The 21833-nt window shown below is 36.6% G+C and overlaps 2 protein-coding genes and 2 non-coding genes across 4 annotated transcripts; 1 reads left to right on the top strand and 3 right to left on the bottom strand.

The window, feature by feature from the left end:
• The first annotated feature begins 1897 nt into the window (after positions 1-1897).
• LOC113340250 (outer envelope protein 80, chloroplastic-like) lies at positions 1898-4661 on the top strand. Its single transcript, XM_026585463.1, has 11 exons — positions 1898-2140; positions 2244-2310; positions 2419-2454; positions 2665-2809; positions 2938-3096; positions 3194-3264; positions 3344-3422; positions 3527-3642; positions 3736-3883; positions 4070-4139; positions 4244-4661. Exons 1-11 carry the CDS (start codon positions 2107-2109, stop codon positions 4399-4401), a joined length of 1083 nt encoding a protein of 360 aa, XP_026441248.1. The 5' UTR covers positions 1898-2106; the 3' UTR covers positions 4402-4661.
• Positions 4662-4737: 76 nt separating this feature from the next.
• TRNAL-UAA lies at positions 4738-4820 on the bottom strand. Its single transcript has one exon. It is a non-coding gene; the product is annotated as a tRNA-Leu (tRNA).
• An 83-nt stretch (positions 4821-4903) lies between these two features.
• TRNAF-GAA lies at positions 4904-4976 on the bottom strand. Its single transcript has one exon. It is a non-coding gene; the product is annotated as a tRNA-Phe (tRNA).
• A 224-nt stretch (positions 4977-5200) lies between these two features.
• LOC113324291 (cation-chloride cotransporter 1-like) lies at positions 5201-12439 on the bottom strand. Its single transcript, XM_026572613.1, has 13 exons — positions 12078-12439; positions 11134-11259; positions 10869-10947; positions 10581-10672; positions 9848-9962; positions 9546-9646; positions 9267-9328; positions 8712-8942; positions 8433-8547; positions 7810-8004; positions 7224-7624; positions 6648-6809; positions 5201-6554 (listed from the first exon to the last, which is right to left on the bottom strand). The coding sequence occupies exons 1-13, from the start codon at positions 12296-12298 to the stop codon at positions 5461-5463; spliced, it is 2994 nt and encodes a 997-aa protein (XP_026428398.1). The 5' UTR covers positions 12299-12439; the 3' UTR covers positions 5201-5460.
• Positions 12440-21833: the final 9394 nt, after the last annotated feature.

The following is a 21833-nucleotide window of genomic DNA, read 5'->3' as shown; positions in this document are numbered from 1 at the left end:
GCCCAGAAGCCCCAGAGTGCATTGCACGTGCGATACAACAGTTAAAATGGAATGATTTTTTAGGGACCATGATTTTTCTGAGGGGACCATGGTTTTATTAGGACATCTTCCCTATAATTATAAGGGGTGTCCTAAAGTGTTGAAATGACTAACCTACTCTTAACCTAATTTAATTTAAAACCAACCTAATAACCACTTATATATATGTAACCACCACCTTCTCCAACCACCACCAACCACCGATTACCACCACCACCACCTCCCATCACCGCGGATTACCACCACCACCACCTCTGATTATCACCAACACCAACCACCGATTACCACCACCACCTCCGATTACCACCACCACCTTTATATATATATATATATATATATATATCTTAATTTAAAACATTAACAAAGATATTCTCACAAACCCATTACTTGTCATTCGCTTTTGGTTGAATAAATGAGAAGTAATCGTCAAAATGAGTTGAAAATGGAAGTTGCAGAGAGGTTTAATGGAGGATATTTTTTTCAAAGAAAAGTTCGGTTACGTCGCAAAAAACAAGTCTCGGCCGAACTTTTAGTTCGGTTACGTCGCAAAACGTTCGGTTTCGTCGCAAAAAGTTCGGTTATCACGAATTAATTTTTTCTTAACTGAACTCAGAGTTCGGTTGATTCGCAAAAAATACTTTTAACCGAACTCCTTGTATTAGAAAAACACAAGTCCATAAGTTTGGTTCCTTCGCAAAATAAGGATATCACTGAACTTTAGTTTACGAAAATAATGAGAAGTTCAAAAGTTCGGATCGTTCGCAAAAATGTTAAGTTTTCTTTGTAACTGAACTCTACCTTTGAAACTTCGTAACCAAACTCTACCTAATTTGTCAAGAAATAGATTTCGTAGTAACCGAATGTTTGCCTAAGTGCATACATGCATATATAATTCCTGTTCGGTTGATTCGCAAAATATGTTGAAGTTTGCGAACCAACCGAACTTCTAACACTAGGTTACTTTTAACCTGCAGTTCGGTTGGGAACTTGGTTGCGTTGAAGTTTGCGAACTAACCGAACATACCTCTGTAAATCTTATTACTAAAGTTCGACTACCTGCGTGTTTGAAGAAAGAAACCGAACTCTGCGTTCGGCTATATGTTCTTGACATTTATTAACCGAACTCCGTGTTCGGTTACCTGTTCTTCACACTTGGTAATCGAACTACCTGAACCTAGCAGGAATTTTTTATAAAATTTTACAGTTTGATGAATATTTGGACCAATTCAACCACCATTATCTAAGTTTGAAGCATACTTGGGTACCCAAATACTCTTCCTCCGGTTGTGGTTGGTAAAATCCATCATTTTCATCTTGAGATTGAGTTTGTGGAAGAATACATTCACCATCTAAGAAATAACTCATATCTAGATCATTGTGAAGATTAACAAATACTCTAGGAGAGGATGGAGATGAAGAATCAGATGAGCTATCATCACTTGAATACTCAAGCTTAGTGAATTGGAAAAAAAAATATTTTCCATGTTTTTCTTCTTCATCTTCTCTAATTTTACTCTCTCAATAATTCTACTTCTTTAGCTTAATCATTTCACTAATGATTTCACTAATCATTATCAAAAATTAATCAGGAGGATAGTTTAGATATTAATATAAATATCTAGATAAGGGGTGACTTAAATTTACTTCTAAATATCTTACTAAAAATAGAACCATGGTCCCCAAAAAATCATTCTAAAATTTACTAGTCACTATGCATGAATTCTGGAGCAGCCCATATATTGGATCTGAAAGCCCGTGAATTCTGGAGCAGCCCAGACGCCCCAGAGTGCATTGCACGTGCGATACAACAGTTAAAATAAGTTATCTCCTTCTTCTTCCTACTAGAAGCAAACCGGAAACTAAAAGGAGAGATTGAGAGAGCAGCTCATCTTAAAAATTGTATATTTGTCTCATCCCTCCCTCCCACGCAAAGAATAGTTATAAACCAGCACACCCAAGCAAACTCCAATCTCTTTTCATATCCTTGGGAACAGCAATTTTGGGTTTGTTTATTTATGAGTTAGGTTTTTATTTCACAGTACAAGTGATGTTGTTGTGACTGATGGGATGGGAGCTCAGAAAAGTATACATGCAGGGAAAGGTTGGTAGTAATTTCTGTACTGTTGGGAGAAACCCAGAATGTTAAATTGTATTTGAAATTAGAAATTCTTGATTTTTGATTGATAATTTCTTTTGTGGAACAGCAAAGATAGATGTAAATGTTGATTTCACTCACAAACTATGTGCTGCTCTGATGCTTCATCCCTTCAGGTTATTACTATTCATTCATTCTTATTATTATTTTTCTTCCTTTTGTGTTTCAATCATTCCTACGTTGTTGTTTTCTTAATGAAATTTCTGGGTTTTCTTTGAATTTAGGAATTCTGGCAATCCCCTTTCACAGATTATTGGGAGGTATGGCATTAACAGATCTTTCTGGGTTCTAATTTTGTTTGTGTGTGTTTATTCAAATGGTTATGGTGTAATGGGTAATTGGATATGATATAATTTGGTGCAATACTTGATTCTTAGAATCAATTGGTTCCAATTTGAGTTGTTTCTTCAGATTTTGTATTCAATTGCTTGGTTGATTCTTATATTTTTCATTTTTCTTGTTTATCGAAGTCTTTGCATTAAGCATCCTAGTGTGTTTGGTGGGAGTGAAAAGCTCGATGTATCCTGGGATAAAGGTTTATATGATTCAAATGTATTGGTAGCTTACCGGAGGCCAAGGCCGGAATGGCTTTCACAACAGTCTTTTGTTGTCCAGGTGCTGTGCGTTTTTTTGTTCAGTTTGCTTCATGTCTAATGTGGCTTGACCAATTGATTTCAGAAATTGCTCTCTTTTCTGTATTGCTCAATGACTTTTGGGCTGATTTGTCTTTTGGTATCTCACAGCATTCGATATCGCCAGAAATTGGGGTCCATGGTTTCCCAGTTGATAACTTTTCGCGTTCAGGAAGTGGTGGTGTCAACTTGCGTCGGTTTTCTGCTGGTGTGGATCTTAATGAGCCTGCAAGCTCCCACTGGAGCAGCACAACCAGCATAAAGTTTGAGGTGGATGTTTTTTATGTTTATTTCTTTGAGCCAGTTATTCAGTTTTTCATGCCAGGTGAAACTTATTCCTAGTTGTTCATATTGTTCTGTGTATCAGCATGTTCGTCCTGTCAACGATGATGGTCGATCCATTACCAGAGACTTAGATGGATTTCCCGTAACTTGCAGGTAAACACGGGCCTAAACCCATTGTTCAACAACTAAAACAATTTCTGTGCTAATTCTCCTCGTTTTACCTCTTGCGCAGTGGCAGTCCTCATGACAGTATGGTGGTCTTGAAGCAGGAATCTCGTTATGCAAAAGCCAATGACCGCAGTTTCTCCCAAGTAAATTTCATCTACATGTCTACCTGAAGCTCATCAATGCTTTCTTACTTTCATTTCGATGCAAAAGGTTTCCCTTACTGTTATTTTATTTTTGTCCCTATCAGTTGAGTCTTCAGATAGAACAAGGGGTTCCTGTCTTGTCCAAGTGGTTAATTTTTAACAGATTCAAATTTGTTGCGTCAAAAGGAGTGAAAGTTGGACCTGCGTTATTACTGGCTAGGTAAAGTCTTAACAAGTCATTGTATCGAGATGAACATAATTGTATATTATTCATTACCCATCCTTGCATCACCCTTACGTTTCCATCTGACAGCCTTACAGGTGGTTCCATTGTAGGGGACATGGCTCCATATCAAGCATTTGCTATTGGGGGTCTAGGCAGTGTCAGAGGATACGGTGAAGGTGCAGTGGGAACTGGAAGATCATGTCTTATAATGAACAGTGAATTAACATTACCTGTGGTATGAAATACATCAGCATTTTAGAATTGGGATTGGAGTGTTGTTCATTCCGTTTTGTAGATTTTACTTTTGTTGAAGTTGTAGTTCGGTTCACTCTGTAAGGTATAAATGCTAAAGAGAGTCAAGACCGACTGTGGATTTGCAATCTACAACTTTTCTTTTAACAGTGGTGTTTGTTGTGTTCAGAACAAGGTGTTGGAATGTGCAGTGTTCCTGGATTCTGGAACAGACTTGGGCTCTGGTCGCCATGTCCCTGGTGCGCTCTCTGTTTTCTCAATAGCTTTCAACTTTTCCTTGGCGAGATGATTCTGTTTTCCCTCCTCAGTTACTCATAAATTGAGTACCTTCTGAAATTTTCAGGAAATCCTGCGCTCAGGCATGGCAAACCTGGTACAGGGATTGGATGTGGATATGGTCTTCGGTTAAAATCACGGATGGGTCAGTTTCAAGTTGATTATGCCATCAATGCCTTTCAGCAAAAGACAGTTTATTTCGGTGTCAGTAATATTGTTTCGTAAAGCAGCATTCATTTTACTCGAAAAAGTTCAAATTCTTTGAAGGAGGAGGTCCGAGATCAAGACTACCGCAGAGATTGGTCTGTGCACAAAAAGTGACTCTAACTACATGAGTTTAATAGTTTTAGTTAGCCACACAATAGAGAAGAAACAATAATGCATCCTTCTGAATCTGGAGTAGATTCATATCAAATCTTTGTTGTTCTTTGGACTGACCAGTGTTTTGATGATAATTTATCAATTTGATCACAGTGTTACATGGATATTGTGTGTTTTATATTGAAAGTATGATGGATGCTCATGATTAAAAATCAAAAGAAAAAAACAGTAAAAATGAAATGCTGGCTATGGGGTTCGAACCCATGCGCACTTATGTGCAGAAGATCTTAAGTCTTCCCCCTTAACCTCTCGGGCAAACCAGCTGTTTGACTCCAGTGCGGAGCTTTTCTTAGAACAGCAACCACAAACATCGGTATTCCCTCCGTTCCAAAGGAAACAAAAACGATGCGGTGAGCGTGGATCGAACACGCGACCTTCAGATCTTCAGTCTGACGCTCTCCCAACTGAGCTATCCCCGCAAGATACATGCTAACAACAATTGTTCTGTCAAGACCAGCAAACTATGAATATGGATCATTTTGCTTGCAAGCTGCACATTACCAGTCTTGGGAAAACCTGAAAGGGAAAGCACCACAATATTATCTTTGTTATAACCTGTTATGAATTCCTTTCAGCTGTTAATTTGCAAAATCCATGGAAATGCAAATCCAAGTACAACTAAAATGATCAATATAAGTTACGATTTCATCGAACTTGTCCAACAATCCAATTTTGCCTTGAACTAATCTCATCAAACATCCCCCAAGGGATGTACATGGTTAAGAAGAAAGAAAAAACAGGGTCCAAGTTAGGGACAGAAAAAGAATGAATGTAAAAACGTTACCTACAAAAATTCAGATATAAAAAACATATATTAACAATAAACAGACCTAAAATGAGAAAAAGAAGAAAAAAATGATACAATGAGCTGTGTCAGAGGACAACAAACCCTAATGGCAGCTACTATGTGAACAAGGTAACCACATCTCTTCTGTAACCTCTAACCATCAACAGCCTAGGAACATTCTCCACCAATAAATCCATATACTCCATGTAAAAATACGGCGGATGATTCAGTGGTGGAGGTGGTAGACTCACTAACACCACAGCCGCCATTCTAGAGTATCTTAATATCGTCGAGTTTAATTTCAGAGTTGTATACAGAAATTTCTCAATCTGTTGTTCATTCACAATAACGCGTTTCCCATCTGCCATTAGTGGAGTCCCCTCATTTCGAGCTCTTTCCTTCATCTCCCCCAAATATGAAGCAATTCGTCTTTGGGCACTGGTAAATGCCTCTATGGAATCATCTTGTTGAGGCGGACCACCCTCCACTTGAACTTCCCATGACTTCATCGTAATGACAATCACCTCAGCTTGCATTCTCAAATCATATAGAAACTTTTTAACGTCAGCTTTGAGTTCCTCTGCTTCTATGTCTTCCTCTGCAATACAAAAAACCTGTATTTTGCAGCTTTCGAAGCTCTCTTTGGTGAGGAGTAACTGAGAGAGAAGAAGCATGAGACCACCATCCCTGACGATCCAGTACAGATCTATTGTACCATACTGCTTTTGGTACTCATTGGGCCACTCATCCAAACCCTTAACAATCACAACGGCTTTATTTGCAACAATGCAGTCATTTATGATGCCAACAAAGGTGGCCGGGATTTCAAATAGGTTCTCCCGCCTCCAGATTTCTGGGTACCGCATTACCACAATGTTGGGCTTTAGATTTCCAAGTCCCATAGTTTGAACAATTCCGCGAAAGCCATCAGACATGTTTGGGGCCACGATAATTTCTGCTACACCTTCACATCGTTTGTACTCGATGTAGGTGCTCAGCTGACGGCATGCAGTTTTTGCATCCTCTGCACAATCATGGTAGTCTCCATCAAGGATAGAGACAAAGATTGACATACCGCGGCCTTTCTTTTTCATGCAGTTGGCGAAGTCAGCAAGTTTTGGATGGCAGGGGACATTCTCTGGTAGCTTTCCCCATGGCCGGCAGAATATGAGAGGGATTGGATACCAGTTTTTAGGGTGGACATTATTTGCTGAGGGTAAAGACATTATATGAGGATTAGTTGTTAGTATGGACTTTAAAACATGAAAAGGGAACTGAATGAACTTAGAGATTGATATACTACCTCCTAGGGATCGAAGACTTCGGAGCGCAAGTTGGAAATATGCACTCTTAAAACCATCACCCCAGTCACCAGCTTTCCCTTTGAGGCTCACATAATAATATATAAGGCTGACAAGGGCTAGGGAGACCACAGTGAAAGACCAGGAGATCAAGAACATGATCACTGCATTGGCAACAAAATGAAGAGCATGAAAAGGAATCATCTGGAAACATGCAAATATGAAGATGAAGTGGAAGCAGGTCCCCCAGTGAGTAACCCCATGCATTAAGGGCTTTCTCCTAATAATGCAGATCACCTTCGCTGAATATCATCCTACTGAGCGTATATGTGTGTGCATCATCATTTCAATTAAAAACAACAGCCACTAAGTCATTAATTTTCAATGGCATTCAGCGGATGATAAGGCACAAGATTTACAATAGGTTGGTTTCAGAGAGGATGATCCACATGGTTTGGGGAAATTTCTCACCGCCCTAAGAATAATCTCCTTATCGACTAGATAAGCCACTGGGAATCCTACGCTATTTGTATGAATAAATGTTTTGAGGATCCTTTCTCAAAGGGGATTCAGCTTACCAATGCAAAGTGATGCTCCAACAAGGGAGAGGCTCCAGTGGTGAAACTTCCATCTAGGGCGCCAGCTAGGAGCGTCTAGAAGGTCCAAAAGGAAACAAGATAGATTTACTCCCGCATAACAGAGTAGGAAAAACATGGTTATCGTCGGTGTAATAAGATCTAGGTTCCCCATCACAACACAAATCATACAGATGAAGGCAGTAAAAAGAGTGGCAAGGTGGGGTTCACCCCCATCAGCAACCTTGAAATAATTAAGGACTGGTAGAATGTCGTCATTAGCTATAGCCGCGAGTAATCTTGGAGCACCTGTCAAGCTTTGAAGTGCCGCTCCTAAAGTGGAAAGAATGATTCCAACATATATGACAGCAGGAATGGGCCATGCAACAGTAGCTGTAAGTAGCCTGCACAGAATTCAGTTAACATACGAGCTAGGACTAAGAAAAGTAGGATTGACATTACTAAGTACCGCTCAAAATACATGATGGGTACAAATTTCAGAATGCGCTGATTCTCGGTTAATGATGACTCCAAGTTGGCCCTGCAGGCCATAGTGTAAGAAAGATGACTCCAATAGAAAATTTCTCACCTATCTTTTAAAAGCTTCTCTCTGGTTGCAAGAGCTCCAAAAAACAAAACAGATACTAGATATAGCGCAGAGGTCACAAGAGTTGCAGACAAGGTTCCAACAGGAATGGACCGCTGAGTGTCTTTTAGTGACGCAGAGCGATTTGAACCAGCCATAATCCCCGTCACAGCAGGGAAGAAGAGACCTACCAATGCACTGAAAGCAGTGAACAAGATTGTCTGTCAGGCAATTTGAGTATTTAGCTTCTCCAATCACTCCACATGAACAATAAAATAGAATCCACCAAAACTGGGAAGCTCTTAAATTTACAGCATATCCCTATCAGTGATTGAAAAGAAAATGAAGACTGTAAATTGAAACTTTCCTACATCTTCCTATCATATATTTTTCTCCAAGCACATAATTTAGAAAAAAGATAACTTTAAGCAATTAGAAATCACCCTAAGTTTGACGAAATGATGCAATATCATATAACTAAGACTGCTAAAAGTGTTACTAATTGGATATCAGACAATAAAATAGTCAATCAGTATAATTGGATAAAGTGAAAATCAGTCACTAATAACAAATTAGAAACTTTAACTAACAACTATATTTTGCCACAAGATAAAGCATATACTTACTTAAAATTCCAGTAACTTGATCCCTCGGGATCAGGTACTCCAGCACTATTGGTGCGCTGATATGCTGAACTCCAGTTATCTTTAAATGTTTCAGCACTCAACCCCATGATTCCAGCTGCCAGCAAGACAGAAAAAAGGATATGTAATTGGTATATGCCAGTACTCTGCCTTTTTTAATCATCCTTAGTGGTCAATTATAAGTCCACCTTTTCCATCATAAAAACAAAACCACTACAGACTAGTGTTAGAAAAATAAAATGCCGAGAAAGTGAAACTCACGTGAAGGATAATCTTTCTTTGCTGCAAACATCCCAACAAATATGCAAAATATTGAAAGCAGAACAGGTACAAGAAAAGCAGGCGCAACCTTGTTGATTATTTTTACTCCCCCAAACACAATAAAACATAAGATAATAGTTACGACAAGTCCATATACTTGAAGATCATGAAGATTTGGAGTTTGAATATGTTCTGTAGCTCCTGAAGTAGCATTGACACTTGTTATGCTCCCTACATTCACAAAATCAGGAGACACTTCTTAGCAGATGGTACTCCACTTAAGACAATGTTGAAACTAATGTCACCATTACCAATCGTTCTGGAAAATTAAAATAAACCTGTCTGTCAAACAGTATCTATCGATCTTACCACCTAAGAAGGAAACAATCTATAAAAGAAAAGGGAGATGAGATAAAAAAAAAATATTAACCTATTAACCAATTAGGTGTCTGTTATAATGCTATAAAACTAGCATTACCAAAGCAGTGTGCAGTGTGCAGAACACAACTACATCCAAATTACACACTTGAGATGTCAACTGATTCAAACCGTTACCTTTGAAAATCCCGGCAGCCGGTACAGCATTTAAAAAGGTTTCCACTGCCCCCAAAACATACCTGAAACAAACATTAAGGAACCAAATAAGCATAAGCAAAAATAATGTGCAATTCAACTGCTTTTCCATTAAAAAAAAAACTTAAAAAAGAAAAGGTAAATCATCATAAAATATAAATTAAGAGGTTGTAAGAAAAATAACATCATATTGGACCTACAGACAGCCTCGGCCACCTCAAGTCTCAGGACATCATCAGAAGAAAAAAGAATCACACTTACATGGATCCAGCAACTGCATTCCCGAGGAAGAAGCATAGCCCAATACTAACACCAACCTCTGGACCAAGCGCTCGACCAATTAAATAATATGGTCCACCACCCTGTGAGTAAAATGAAATATATGAAAAACAAAATACTAGCAGCTGCTTCATCAAAAACTAGTATAAACATTTGTAGGCTCACTTTAAATACTAGGCTAGTGACAAGGTGTACATCCAAGCACAGTTCAACTATTCCTGTCTCTTAGTGTATTAAAGGTTCCAATTTACCACTAATAACAGCACATGTAACACTATCACTACCTTCATTGCGCCATTAGTAGCTATTGCACTTAATGATATGGATGTCAAAAAAGTGCACAAGCCACAAAAAGAAACCAGCAATAGTGACTCCCATATACCTGCCATACCAACAATCCTGCAAACAGTAGGTTCGAAACCACTCATTATTTCCACATATTATAACTAGAATAGAAGGAGATTATTGTAATGGTGAAAGAATAGCAAAAACATTTTGATGGATGAATAAGAACAAAACTTACAAGAAGCTAATAGTTCTGAGCTAAATAAATGATAGAAACTTCAAAAAGGCGGTTGATACAAAACTTTAGCACTCAGAGCTACTTAGTTAGACAGTACCAGGGTAGATCTTAAAGTGCTATCAAGTTCTAACTAAGAATTAAGAAGGGAAAACATCCTATATTATGGGTATAACTCATTTGGAATAACAAGGTTCCCGATTGATATCACCACAGTAAGATCAACTTTAGAGAAATCCATGATCTTTTCTAATTTTACATACTACAACAAAGTTTCACCCTACCCTTAAATTGAGATTCGAATCCAAACAGAGTGCATCAGCACGCACTGTTCATGTCTTTTGGATGGACTTATAAATTTACTCGACAGGAGTTCACAGACAATTTACTACCTCAAATTTGTTCGTGTGGTATCAGGAGACAGTTATATGATAGAGGTAAGCCTGCACATGCAGATAACAAGACTAAAACAGCCAGACAAGAAGAGACTGTCTTACCAGGAAAACCGAATATAGTATATAATTCCCAAAATATTCTGCAAGCATGGTACAAACACACCCATCATAGTCCCCATTTTCAAATCATTTGGCTGCACGGTGAAACAAATTGTATCAGCTAAAAGTTATAAAGGCCAATGCCAAAGTCAAGGGGCACACTCTACTGGATGCATTAAATAAAAATTGTTATGTCAAAAACTATTCCTTAAACTGGTAAGCACAAAATTTAATTAGAGAAAAAGAGAGCCATCATGATGAGAACATGCAGAATGGTGAAGAGCAGTGCACCTTAGGGCGTCCAAGTGTGATAGAAACGTCCTCCCCATCTCTTGGACTTGAAGGTGCCACAAGTTGTTCACCTGTCATGCTGGAGAACACATAGATGATTATATAAACCCCTACACTGTCCAACTACACAAACAAAATATACTTGATGAAACTATCCATAATATGTGAATCTTTGCTTTTCTTTATGACAAACGGGGCTAAAACTTGAGGTATTAAACTTTAATCAGACAAAGTGTAAAGTGATAAGACGAGATAAATCGGGTACCTCTTGAGACCCAGAATATTTACAAGAGAATCGAAACCAAACAACTCCAATTTGGAATCTCTCTGAGGCCTATCTTGATTTCCACGTGAAGGAGATGATGTTTCTCCAGCGTCGAGTTTTATGTTTCTGTACATTGTATAAATATGGAAACGTGTGTGTTAGTCAGATGACCAAAAATCAGTCACCAAAAAAAAATGTTATTTGTGGTATATGCTCAGACAAATACATCAACCATCAAAGATTGTAGAGGGCACCTTGAATCCCAATGACAAAAGGAAAATGATAATTAAACTTATGAAGATTTTTTAGTCCGTCGGAGGACACCTGAGGCAGGAGTCACTGGATATACTTGTGTTTCCTATCCGAGAAAACTAGGGACCTAATCATACAGCAAACCATGCATGTCATTGACGGTGCATAGGGTGGCACTGGAAAGTTCAGAGCTTTAAGCATACATGGGCTGTTCCTTTTGTTTCCAGTAACATATTTCTCCTATACACACACAACACTCAAATTTGATTCTTCACCAACTTACTGCTTACCCATGAGCATAAAACAAGTCATCAATAGCTTGTTATTTCATGGCGAACATTAGTATTTAGCAATGTGGGGAAACCTTATAATCAGTCACTAACTATCCGATAAGACGCGAATGGAAAGTACCCTTGATAACATTTACACCAACTAACATGAAACTATTCCCACACTAACACAACCAGCAATGTACATGAATCAAAACACAATATCAACTAAAACACCCTCAATGAAATTTCATCCCAAATATATTCTATCCAGTAACTCAATTAATCAAATTCCATTCCAAAATTGCTCTCTCTTTCTTCCTATTTAATCATTTTCTCATCACAATCCAAGTTTCCAAAACATGATATACAAAAATTAACCCTAAATCACGAAAAATCAAAAACGAATTGAGGGGAGCTTACTTTAATGGATTGCTGGGAATGGGTAAACCACCGGAAGAAGGTGGTGGAGGAGTAGAAGATCCTCCTCCAGATTCTAAAGAAGTCATTTCAAGAACAGCACGATCATGAGCCACCACCGGTGTATATTGTCTCCGACCACCAACAACAGTTTGATGAGACACCGGTATATGATGATGATGATGATTATCATCATCTTGATTTTCTATCTCTCCATTCTCCATCGGATCCAATCAACTCAAATCACAAAATGATTATTGATTCTACAGAGAGATTCAGATCTGGCGGAGGAGAAATGGAACGAATGAATGTGAAGAAGAAGCAGAGGGAGGAAAAAAATTTGGATGAAATTTCAATTTAACGACTAAAATAGATGGATCTGATGTTTATTTGTTTTTTTAGGTTAAGTGCGTATTATGCAAAGTGACTTAGCCTTCAAGTAGATGGATGTGCACCTATTGGTGCCATTCCGATAGCCAGTTGGGTCAGGGCCCTGGCATTGATGTCTTTGCTTGCATATATCAGCCATCAGGTAAGAGCAAGCCTAGTGGGTGGGCGAAGGCTCACATCAGAACATCTACACATTTTTGTCTCGAATTGAGTTGATGGACTCAACTTGAGAAGATTAATTGAGACTTGGACGATCGACCAAGTCTAGGTTGATCAACCTAGACTGGGCCGATGATGACTAGTTTATCTAACGGTTTTAATTTCCTTCACTTCCGAATCACATTTTCTACACCCATAATTTTAAAAAAAAAATCTCTTCCGATCTCAAATTTTCACTTCCAATTTCTTCCAAAAGTCAAGCAAATCTCTTCCAATCTTAAACTTTCTCTTCCAATGTGAAACAAATCTCTTCCAAAATGGTAGAATTCACCACAGGAAAAATATGCTCCACCCGAAAATGGTTAATCACCAAAAGTTCGCGGTCCACAGTATAGTCAAGATGAAGATAAAATTATTTGCAGAGCTTATGTAGTTTTTACGCCAATGTAACACGCTTTGGGGGAATATTTTTAATTCAGGAAACTGGGAATGCAAAAATTCGTGATGTTGCTAGGTTGTAATGTAAGTTTAATACGAGCATCAAAGATACGAACAGTTGAGAAGCTTTGATGATGCAAATCAATTGTTGCGAAATGAGCAGTGAGGCTGAAATCGATGTGAGAAGTGGTATTTGAATTTTTTTAATTGATATTTAAAATGTCTATGTTTTGTTATCGTAACTTCAAACTGAGGCAACGAAAAACTCGAGAGGAATGACGAAAAATAAGAAATACGAGTTTCAAGAACGAAGCGTGTTTCCACATCCTTAGAAAGATGAATTGATATAACCTGGTTTGTTTATTGAATATCAAGTACTAAAGAAATCGTCATACGAGACTGTAAATATTTCTCAACAATGCGAGTATCCTTGTTCTTTACCAGAAACAAACCCAAAACCCTCAATGGAACGTTGGCGGGTTCCAACATGGTAATATTAATGTTAATGGAAACACATAAAGATATGATAAATCATGTAACAAAATTAAGAGTATAAAGGAACAGAAAGGGAGCTCAAGTCTCATCCACGTGGACCATCAAATATGCATTTTCGCCAGTCTCCATTAGACTTTCTCTAAGTCGGTGATACTTACTGCTATATGGAGTTGTATGGTGATGTTGTATGGAGCGGTTTATATTTAAAGTTGTTCAATTGTTTATATTCTCATAGAAATATACAAGACACCATTGAAGCAAAATTGATTATGATTCACTTGAATCAATTCATGAACATTACAGCCACGGTTTGCAAAATATTGCATTCCTTATTATATAAATGTATTAGTTCATGAACAAATCGATTTTAGAACATAATCCACTCAAGTATGCAAACGGGTACGCATACCTTATTGGCCGGACTAAGTTTGGGTTCGCCAGTATGTGAACGGGTACGCATACCACCAAACTCAGCAGAAATTTCCGGAACTGAACCTTACGCCAGTACGCGTACCGGTATGCGTACAAGGTTCCCGTACTTTCACTAAACCAACCAGTACGCATACGGGTATGCATACCATGGTTCCCGGACTTGGATCACACATATGCAAGTACACATACTGTGATTATATCAAATTGTTCTAAACTCTCATTTCAACCATTGCAACATTCTTGGAAGATGACAATAGATGTCTCACACAAACTATTAGCTTCAAAGCAACTTTCAAGTGATCGAATGATCAATACGAAACATTCTGAGTCTACATCAAATGACTGTCTCACACAAATCATGTAAGATGTTACAAGGAGATTTTCACATGATCATCTTTTGACTTTCGTCAAGAATATAAGATGAACTTGGTGAAAGCTAAAGCTTACCTACACATATTTCGAGAAATATGTAAGTGAGTTAAACTGAGCTCGAAATATCAAATGTGCATAATTGAAGTCTATATAGCTATACGAATTTTTTCTCAAATAGGAGATAGAGTATATATATTTTTGAGTGATAGATGAGTTCAAGTCTCCACATACCTTTTGTTGATGAAGTTCCACAAGCTCCTCTTAGTAGTTCTTCGTCTTCAATCGATGAACGCCGTGAAGTCTAATTCTCAACTACACTTTCTATCCTAATCTGAGACTTAGATATAAGTAGACTAGAAATCAAGAATTATAGTTTTGGAAATTAAACTTGACAAACAAGCTTGATATAGAAACGCTTGCGAGTTCGATCGAACATTGCTCTAACAGAAAGATCAAGATATCTTAGATGTTCTAAGGACCCAATATTTTCGAGTATATGTTTAGTATTCGACCTCGAGATATCAAGATCCTCAAACTCTTCAAAGATCTAATTTCACTGAGAAGGTAGCTTGGAAATACAAGTGTTTGCAGATTGTAAGAATAATGTAAAGACACTTTCGGAAACGAACCAATGTACGAGAGGTTAGAGTACATTAGATGCTTCAGCTTGCAAATCGAAGAAAATAGTGATCATAAACTACGGAAATTGAGTGTATATAATATTCATAAATGCCTATAGAGAAGTATGGAATTAAGAAGTCCGTCAAAAGCAAGAATGGTACGCAACTTCATTGCGTTCAACAACTCTTTTGTATATGCCTAGCTTGGTATCTGTAAGCGATGAACTTGTGATATTTATTCGTTCCCATCACCTACCTTTGCAATTCCAAATTCACTAGGATCCAGAATGCTTATAGCAAGATCATATATGAAGTCATGTATTTTACATGTCGTGATATCACCTAATTCTTTATCTTGAAAGAAAGAAATCCAAACCAAATTATCAAAATATTCATTTCTTATATCTTCAAAAGATATATTATCTCCTCCACTAGATAGTGAAAGGAATCCTTTGGTCATCTGTAATCGAATTGATGTTTCTCTATGTATTACCTAGTCTTTAGGAAAAATACAACAATACAAGAAACATTGTTTCAAAGGTGAAGCTATACTATTGTAGGTGAACTTTAACATTGATACGACCTTTTCATGTTCTGGTATACTCCACAAATCATTATTGTTTGCGATCGATAACCAATAACTTTGATTTATTTTTAACACATTAATCTTCTTAGAGAGTTTGCTGCAAGTGGTAAACTATCACATTTTTCTGCTATATATCTTTGCCGATACTTATCAATAGAAACCTGCTGTTACAATAAAAGAGTCTTTAACAAATTCATCCACAACCGAATTCCTTTATAAATTTCGATCTAAATAGAAAATTAAGAACGATTTTTTTTCCTTCGACTTGTTTCTAAGATGGTTTTCTTTTCCTTGAGAAGCTACCATGATGCATTTCTTCTAAATAGTTTGTTTGTAATTCTTATCATTTCTTGGTCAACATGGGTCGACAATAATATTGACCCAACAAAACTCAAATTTACTATCAAGGAATTTCTCCCACGCATATGAAGTAAGTTTTTTATCAGCATGACACTTACTGCCGTTTCTTTTTTAAACTTCTAACGTGTTGTGTTATTTTATATGTGTTTTGTTGTGCTATATACGTTTTGGCACGACACACTTTATACATTACACTTCTAGTACAACAGTTTTATGCGAAAATATATTAGATTTAAATTAAAAAAAATATTAACAACGTTTTAGAAGTATTTGGGTTTGTTTTCCAAACACTTAATGGCTACGTAGCATGGACACACATAAAATCTTGTGTCAGACTGACGTCTAGCACTTAGACGCGTATGTTTCCGCTTTAGACACATGGCTAACATCATATATATGCATGTCACCCACAATTTTAAGATAAATGTATAATAATGATGTTTGTACTTTTTGTATATAAATTTTTCATTGGCACGTATGCTTATTCTTACACAATTTATTATTTACAGACAATTCATTCGCATGTTGGAAAAATTATTTTCATAATATAAAAATTAAGTGTAAAATATTATTGTTTTCATAACGTGTTTGCGTCATAGTTCTTTAAAAGTTCGACTATTATGTGTCTAGTCGTTTCTATGTCACCGTGTCCTTATTAGTACTACCATCTCAATGGCAACTCGTCCTTTTTACCGGGTTGGTATCTGATTTTACCAAATTAAGCTCCGGACACGAAACCATCAGGATCCGGACCTGATTATTTTAAAGGGTTTGGTTACGGGTCCTAAATCATATACCCATTGACAATCCAAATCTAAACGGGGACTTTGTTTTTTTTTTCCTGGTAGAGGCAAGGATTGGGGTTTTCCTCGCACGTCTTATGCGGGTCACACTACACCATTTAATGGTACTACATATCCTGGAATTCCCGAACCAAATGTGGTTGTACTCAAGGAAGTATTAAGTAAGATGTCAAATCCTGTAATTTTATTGGACGCAATAACCATGTCACAACTAAGAAAATATGCTCATCCATCACGTTATGGAAACAGAGATGGGACGTCTCGTGTTTGTAGCCTTTGGTGTGTGGCTGGTTTACCGGATACTTGGAATCGTCTTCGTTATGCATCTATTATTTTAGGCTAGAAATGGAATTTCCAAGTTAGAGAAGTGAGAAGAAAAATTTATTAACATCTTCTTAATGGTTTAATGCATATCGATGATTTAATGTCTTTGCAACAGAAATTTTGAAAAAAAGGTTCGATGTTTAAATGATTTTCGTGTGGACTCATCATTATAGACCAACTTAGCTAGTGAAGTCTTTCCAAGACCACATATACCCATGATGAGAATTATGAAAATGTTGTCTGATGGTGGTAACAAATTGTCGAACAATATCTTTACTATCTCTGATTTTGCGTCATCCCTTTTTAGAAGTCCCGAATCATCTACCATCAATGATGTTAGACGGTTATAGTGCTCCCTAGTTTGTTGATGCCACTAATTTGCTTGAAGACACATGATTTCATAAGAGAACGCATCCATAACGTCATCTGCATCATACATGGCATCTTTGAGCCTTCTTAACCAAAGTCTCACAACAACATCATTTACTTAGGTTCTACGTGGGGAAATTTTGTCTTTGCATTTTTCGTTTCACTAAGTTATTTCAGGGACTTCGTGTTTTCCTCTAGCCGTTTTCTAAAGCTTCATAGTGGTTCACATATATTTTAACTAATTTGTCTCATAATTAATAAGTTTATGGACTTTAAATGCGTAACCAAATAATTGGATCAAGGGAACTGGAAGAAAATATTATTATTAGATTGAATTTGGTTATACTTCGAATTTATTTGAATGTGTGTATCCTTTCTTTATCTATCAAAAATCAATGTCTATACACAGTTTACACATAATTTTTTTCAAAATATGTGTCTACCGTCGCCATAGGTATTATTTTTTTTTGTCGCCAAATGTAAAATTGCGTATGTTATCCCTACCAAACATTTCATTTTTGCTCTCATATGAATGTTTAAACATATACTTTTTTCATATATTTTTTCTTTTTTCTTTCACATTTTACTTCAGTTATTAATTATTTTTTATTAACTTATTATGAATACACAAAGCAAATATATTAAAATATTATGACTGCATTATCCAGTTTCTCCAATATATTTTTTTGATTACTTTTTGTAATGCACAGATAATAATACGTTGTTACATTATTTTAGCTAAGTCAATACTAATGGAAATGTATAAAATTCTTTACAAGCCCAGTATACCGATTGCCACTGATAAGAAATAATAAGATAACACTATTGAAGAGGATAGAGATGTGGAAAGCGTTTATAAGAAAGAAAGGTAATGAAGAAGAGGAAATCACTGATATAAAAGAAGAGAAAATCTTTTTTTAAAGATGATCGGAAGAGTATAGAATTTGTTACGAGCAAGACTTTAAAGACCTATGTCTCAAAGTTGAAGAAGCGATGAGAAGATAATAACTTGCAAGGGATTTACAATAGCTTTAGTTAGAAATTACACCATTGTCTTTCTTTATTCCCGGATCTTAGAGAAACATAGAAAAAGGGTGACAAGATTTTTCGAAACAGATATTGTGTTAGATATGCCGAGTACTGTACAGGGGAGAGATTATGAAACTAGTTACATGACACTAAAGAGAAAATACACTATGGATGGTGACTCGTTTTGTTTTGATATTGAAGGTGATAACGGATGCCATACAAAAATACTACAAAGAAATTAAACCAAAACCCAAGAGTGAAAGGGGTTGGTGCCCAGCTATTGCAAAAAGGGGTAGTTAGGTAGTTTACCGGTCAATTTCAAGATTAGGCTAAGTTAGGTGATTTTTTTTCATAGATTAGGCTTAGCTTTAAAAAGAGGTCGGCGCCCAGCTTGTTGCTAGGTTACCGGTCAATTTCAAGGACTCTATTGTATGCCATGATCTATAAGAGTGAAATAGTTGATATACTGAATAAGACCATGTCGGTATCTTTTCTAGGGAATAAAAACTGTTGGGAGAACAGTGGTGGTTACAGTAACCAAATCGAAAAATATGGCACGAGTAAAAATCTAATAACTGAATTTTTGAAGTTTCCTTTTAATTAAAATAACATGACCTATCTGTATCACGCCCGACAACATTCATCTTCCATGAGAAAGTTTAATGGCAGCTGCTGAGAATATTTTGGACATGGAAATCATTAAGAAAATTATATCAGGGGATTTGGAAAAAAAATGTTATTGACAGAATTTGGTCAGGGTAAGGATTTATCGGGATGCAATTGGTCCTTCCTTTTTATCAAGCATTCAATTATATGGAGTTTTTTTTTCAATGAAGTCTCATTAGTTTTGGGATATGATCAAAATCATGAGAAATTCACATTAGTCCCAAAACCTGAAGATGATTCTGACTTTGATAATGATCTTCAATCTTCATGTTGATGAATTTCGAAGATTTTATAAGTTACTAATTGCTAAGTGTATATGTTTTGACATAATAAAAGTGTTGCATTTTTTCTAATATGTTTGATCATCAAAAAAATTTGTACATATATTCCGATATAATGGAAATCCGTTTGAATTATTTAATTTTATTGGCTCAGCAGAGAATTCACGGTCGTGATGATAGTTAAAATGCTAAAAAGTTATGCTATATTTATTAGCTTTTAGGTTCTTTTTTCACCAATTTTTAACACTAGTAATCGAAATAGCCAAGCCGATACGAGATTGTATTATATTTCATATTTTACTTATAAGTTCGTTCACTGAGGAGGTGGATGCGTTTTACTCAAACAAACATTTAAATAACTCCTGTGAGTGGGAGTAACCTATATGTACGTCCCCAAACAATTGAAATTTATAACTACGCTTATCGGTGAGGCATATTTAATATTCACGCCTGATAAGGATGGTTTTATGTTAACACCCGGTCGGACGGACTTATAAACTTACATGCTCTCTCAGACGAAACTTATACCCTGTCACGGTTATCCCGCAAAACGACCAAAAAAATTATCCCAAAAATTTCTCTAAAAATTCATCAATATAGCTAACAAAACATGTTGGTATTGCATTATCTGCATCCAAATTAGATCCAATATCCATATTCAGATGTGATCATTTTCACTTTGAATTCGCACTCAGTTATTATTTGGATATCAGATAGTATACAATCTAAAAGCATAAGAAAAAAAATAATAACTTGTTTATATCTTTGCAAGAAATTAAAATTACATAATTAAAAAAGTGGATAAAAAATGATTATTTGCTTAACTACATGGTATTATAGCTAATAAAGATCTTCTTATAAAAGAGGTTTCTAAAAAGTGTACGATGCGAACCTTTATAATAAAAAATACATGTACTTGTTACTTCAAGTGAATCGGGTAAAGTATCTAAAATATTCAGTATCTGTGAGGAACTTTTTTTTCCTCGTTGTTCCATAAGAGTTGTTGAAGCAAGTTAAGAAACGCCACAACTTTTTTGGCTTTTCATATCATAATATTTATCAGTGACTCGAATTCGCTATCTATATTTTAGTTTTGGAATTTTTCTTGAGCCTAACCTAGTGTTTTAACGCAAGTCACATTTGACATTTAACCCAATCTACGCCGGATGGCATTTCTGTGCTTAAGAGCAAAGAAGAATAGGAAGTGAGTTTTATTGTAAAACACGGTGACAAGGTACCCTGTTAAGTGATAAATAATTGAGATATTATAAGACGTAATTAAGAGGGTGTTTGGATATCACCTGAAAAGTTGCTTTTCGAATTTGTTTTGTGCACCTCTATGTATTCGGTGGACCGATGGATGATGCAAAAGGACGCTGCCATGAAAGCTTTATGATCAAGGGATACATTATCGATCTGGATCTTTTTTTTCTTTTTTTTTTTGCATCGATTTTAAGGTTAACAATGTTTTCATTTAAAGTAAGAAAATTTATCTCACACAAAAAAACTAAAGATTTCAACGTGATTTGACCGAAGTTGTTGATTGTTTTAATGACGCTACAAGAATATTGTTTGTGAGGACATAAATGGCTCAGAGTGTGTTAGCACGGCACACAACATAAAGTTGTAGGCCTGTATTTGTACCAAAGACTTAGGTGTGCTATGCTTGGTTGTCTTCAGGGGCGAAACTACAGCCAGGCTTCCCCTGGCTGGAGCCACCCCCAACGACCCAAAAACACCACTTTTTCACAGCCTAATTCCACTTGGATCGTAAAACTTATAGGAATTATAGACTTAAACCCCGGATAAAAAAATGGTAAAGCCCGGGTAACGATTATTTCTGGTTCTGCTCCTGGTTGTCTTTGTTTTTAAGAGCATTGTTTGTCTATAGTATATCACACGATGGAAAGTATGAGGCATGCGGTCGGTTGTGAGCTTGTACGGTGCCAAAGATCTAGGTGTGCTGTGCTTGGTTGTCTTTGTTCTTTTTTCTTTTCTTTCCCTTACTTCCATTTTTCTGGCCTATAAGTATAATTGAAAAGAGGTTTTGGTGAATCAACCAATATATGTTTTGAATTTGTACTGTTTTTCTTGCAGAAATGTTGTTAATGGTTTCACGTGACTAGGATATGCATGATGTTTCTCTTTTTCCATGCAACCCATGACTAGGAAGTGTTCTTTCTGGTCTTATTATCCGCAACAAGCTCCTGTGCAGTGTTCTTTTACTCGCTTACAACCACATGACCACTCACATGCACGTCGAGGAGCCACAAAAGAGATGATCACACACAAAAAAGAAAGAAAAAGAGAGCACAGATTATTTCAGATGCCATAGGTCCGGACCTTGGTACGGATCACCGGTCACCATCCATGACAATTCAACAGCAGTCGTGGTCACCACCACCATGGTGCGTCTTGTTAACTGTGGCTAACCA

The sequence above is a fragment of the Papaver somniferum genome, chromosome 1, assembly GCF_003573695.1.
Source record: "Papaver somniferum cultivar HN1 chromosome 1, ASM357369v1, whole genome shotgun sequence".
NCBI lineage: Eukaryota > Viridiplantae > Streptophyta > Magnoliopsida > Ranunculales > Papaveraceae > Papaver > Papaver somniferum.
Note: the sequence above shows the minus strand (reverse complement) of the source record. Positions and strands in the feature narration are given on the sequence as shown.

Coding starts and splice junctions, on each gene's coding strand:
- LOC113324291 (XM_026572613.1), bottom strand. CDS start 12,298: ATGGAGAATGGAGAGATAGAAAATCAAGATGATGATAATCATCATCAT. Junction 9,963..10,580: donor TACTATATTCGGTTTTCCTG/GTAAGACAGTCT, acceptor TACTGTTTGCAG/GATTGTTGGTATGGCAGGTA. Junction 8,548..8,711: donor AAAGAAAGATTATCCTTCAC/GTGAGTTTCACT, acceptor TCTTGCTGGCAG/CTGGAATCATGGGGTTGAGT.
- LOC113340250 (XM_026585463.1), top strand. CDS start 2,107: ATGGGAGCTCAGAAAAGTATACATGCAGGGAAAG. Junction 3,643..3,735: donor CCTGCGTTATTACTGGCTAG/GTAAAGTCTTAA, acceptor TCCATCTGACAG/CCTTACAGGTGGTTCCATTG. Junction 3,884..4,069: donor GTGAATTAACATTACCTGTG/GTATGAAATACA, acceptor TGTTGTGTTCAG/AACAAGGTGTTGGAATGTGC.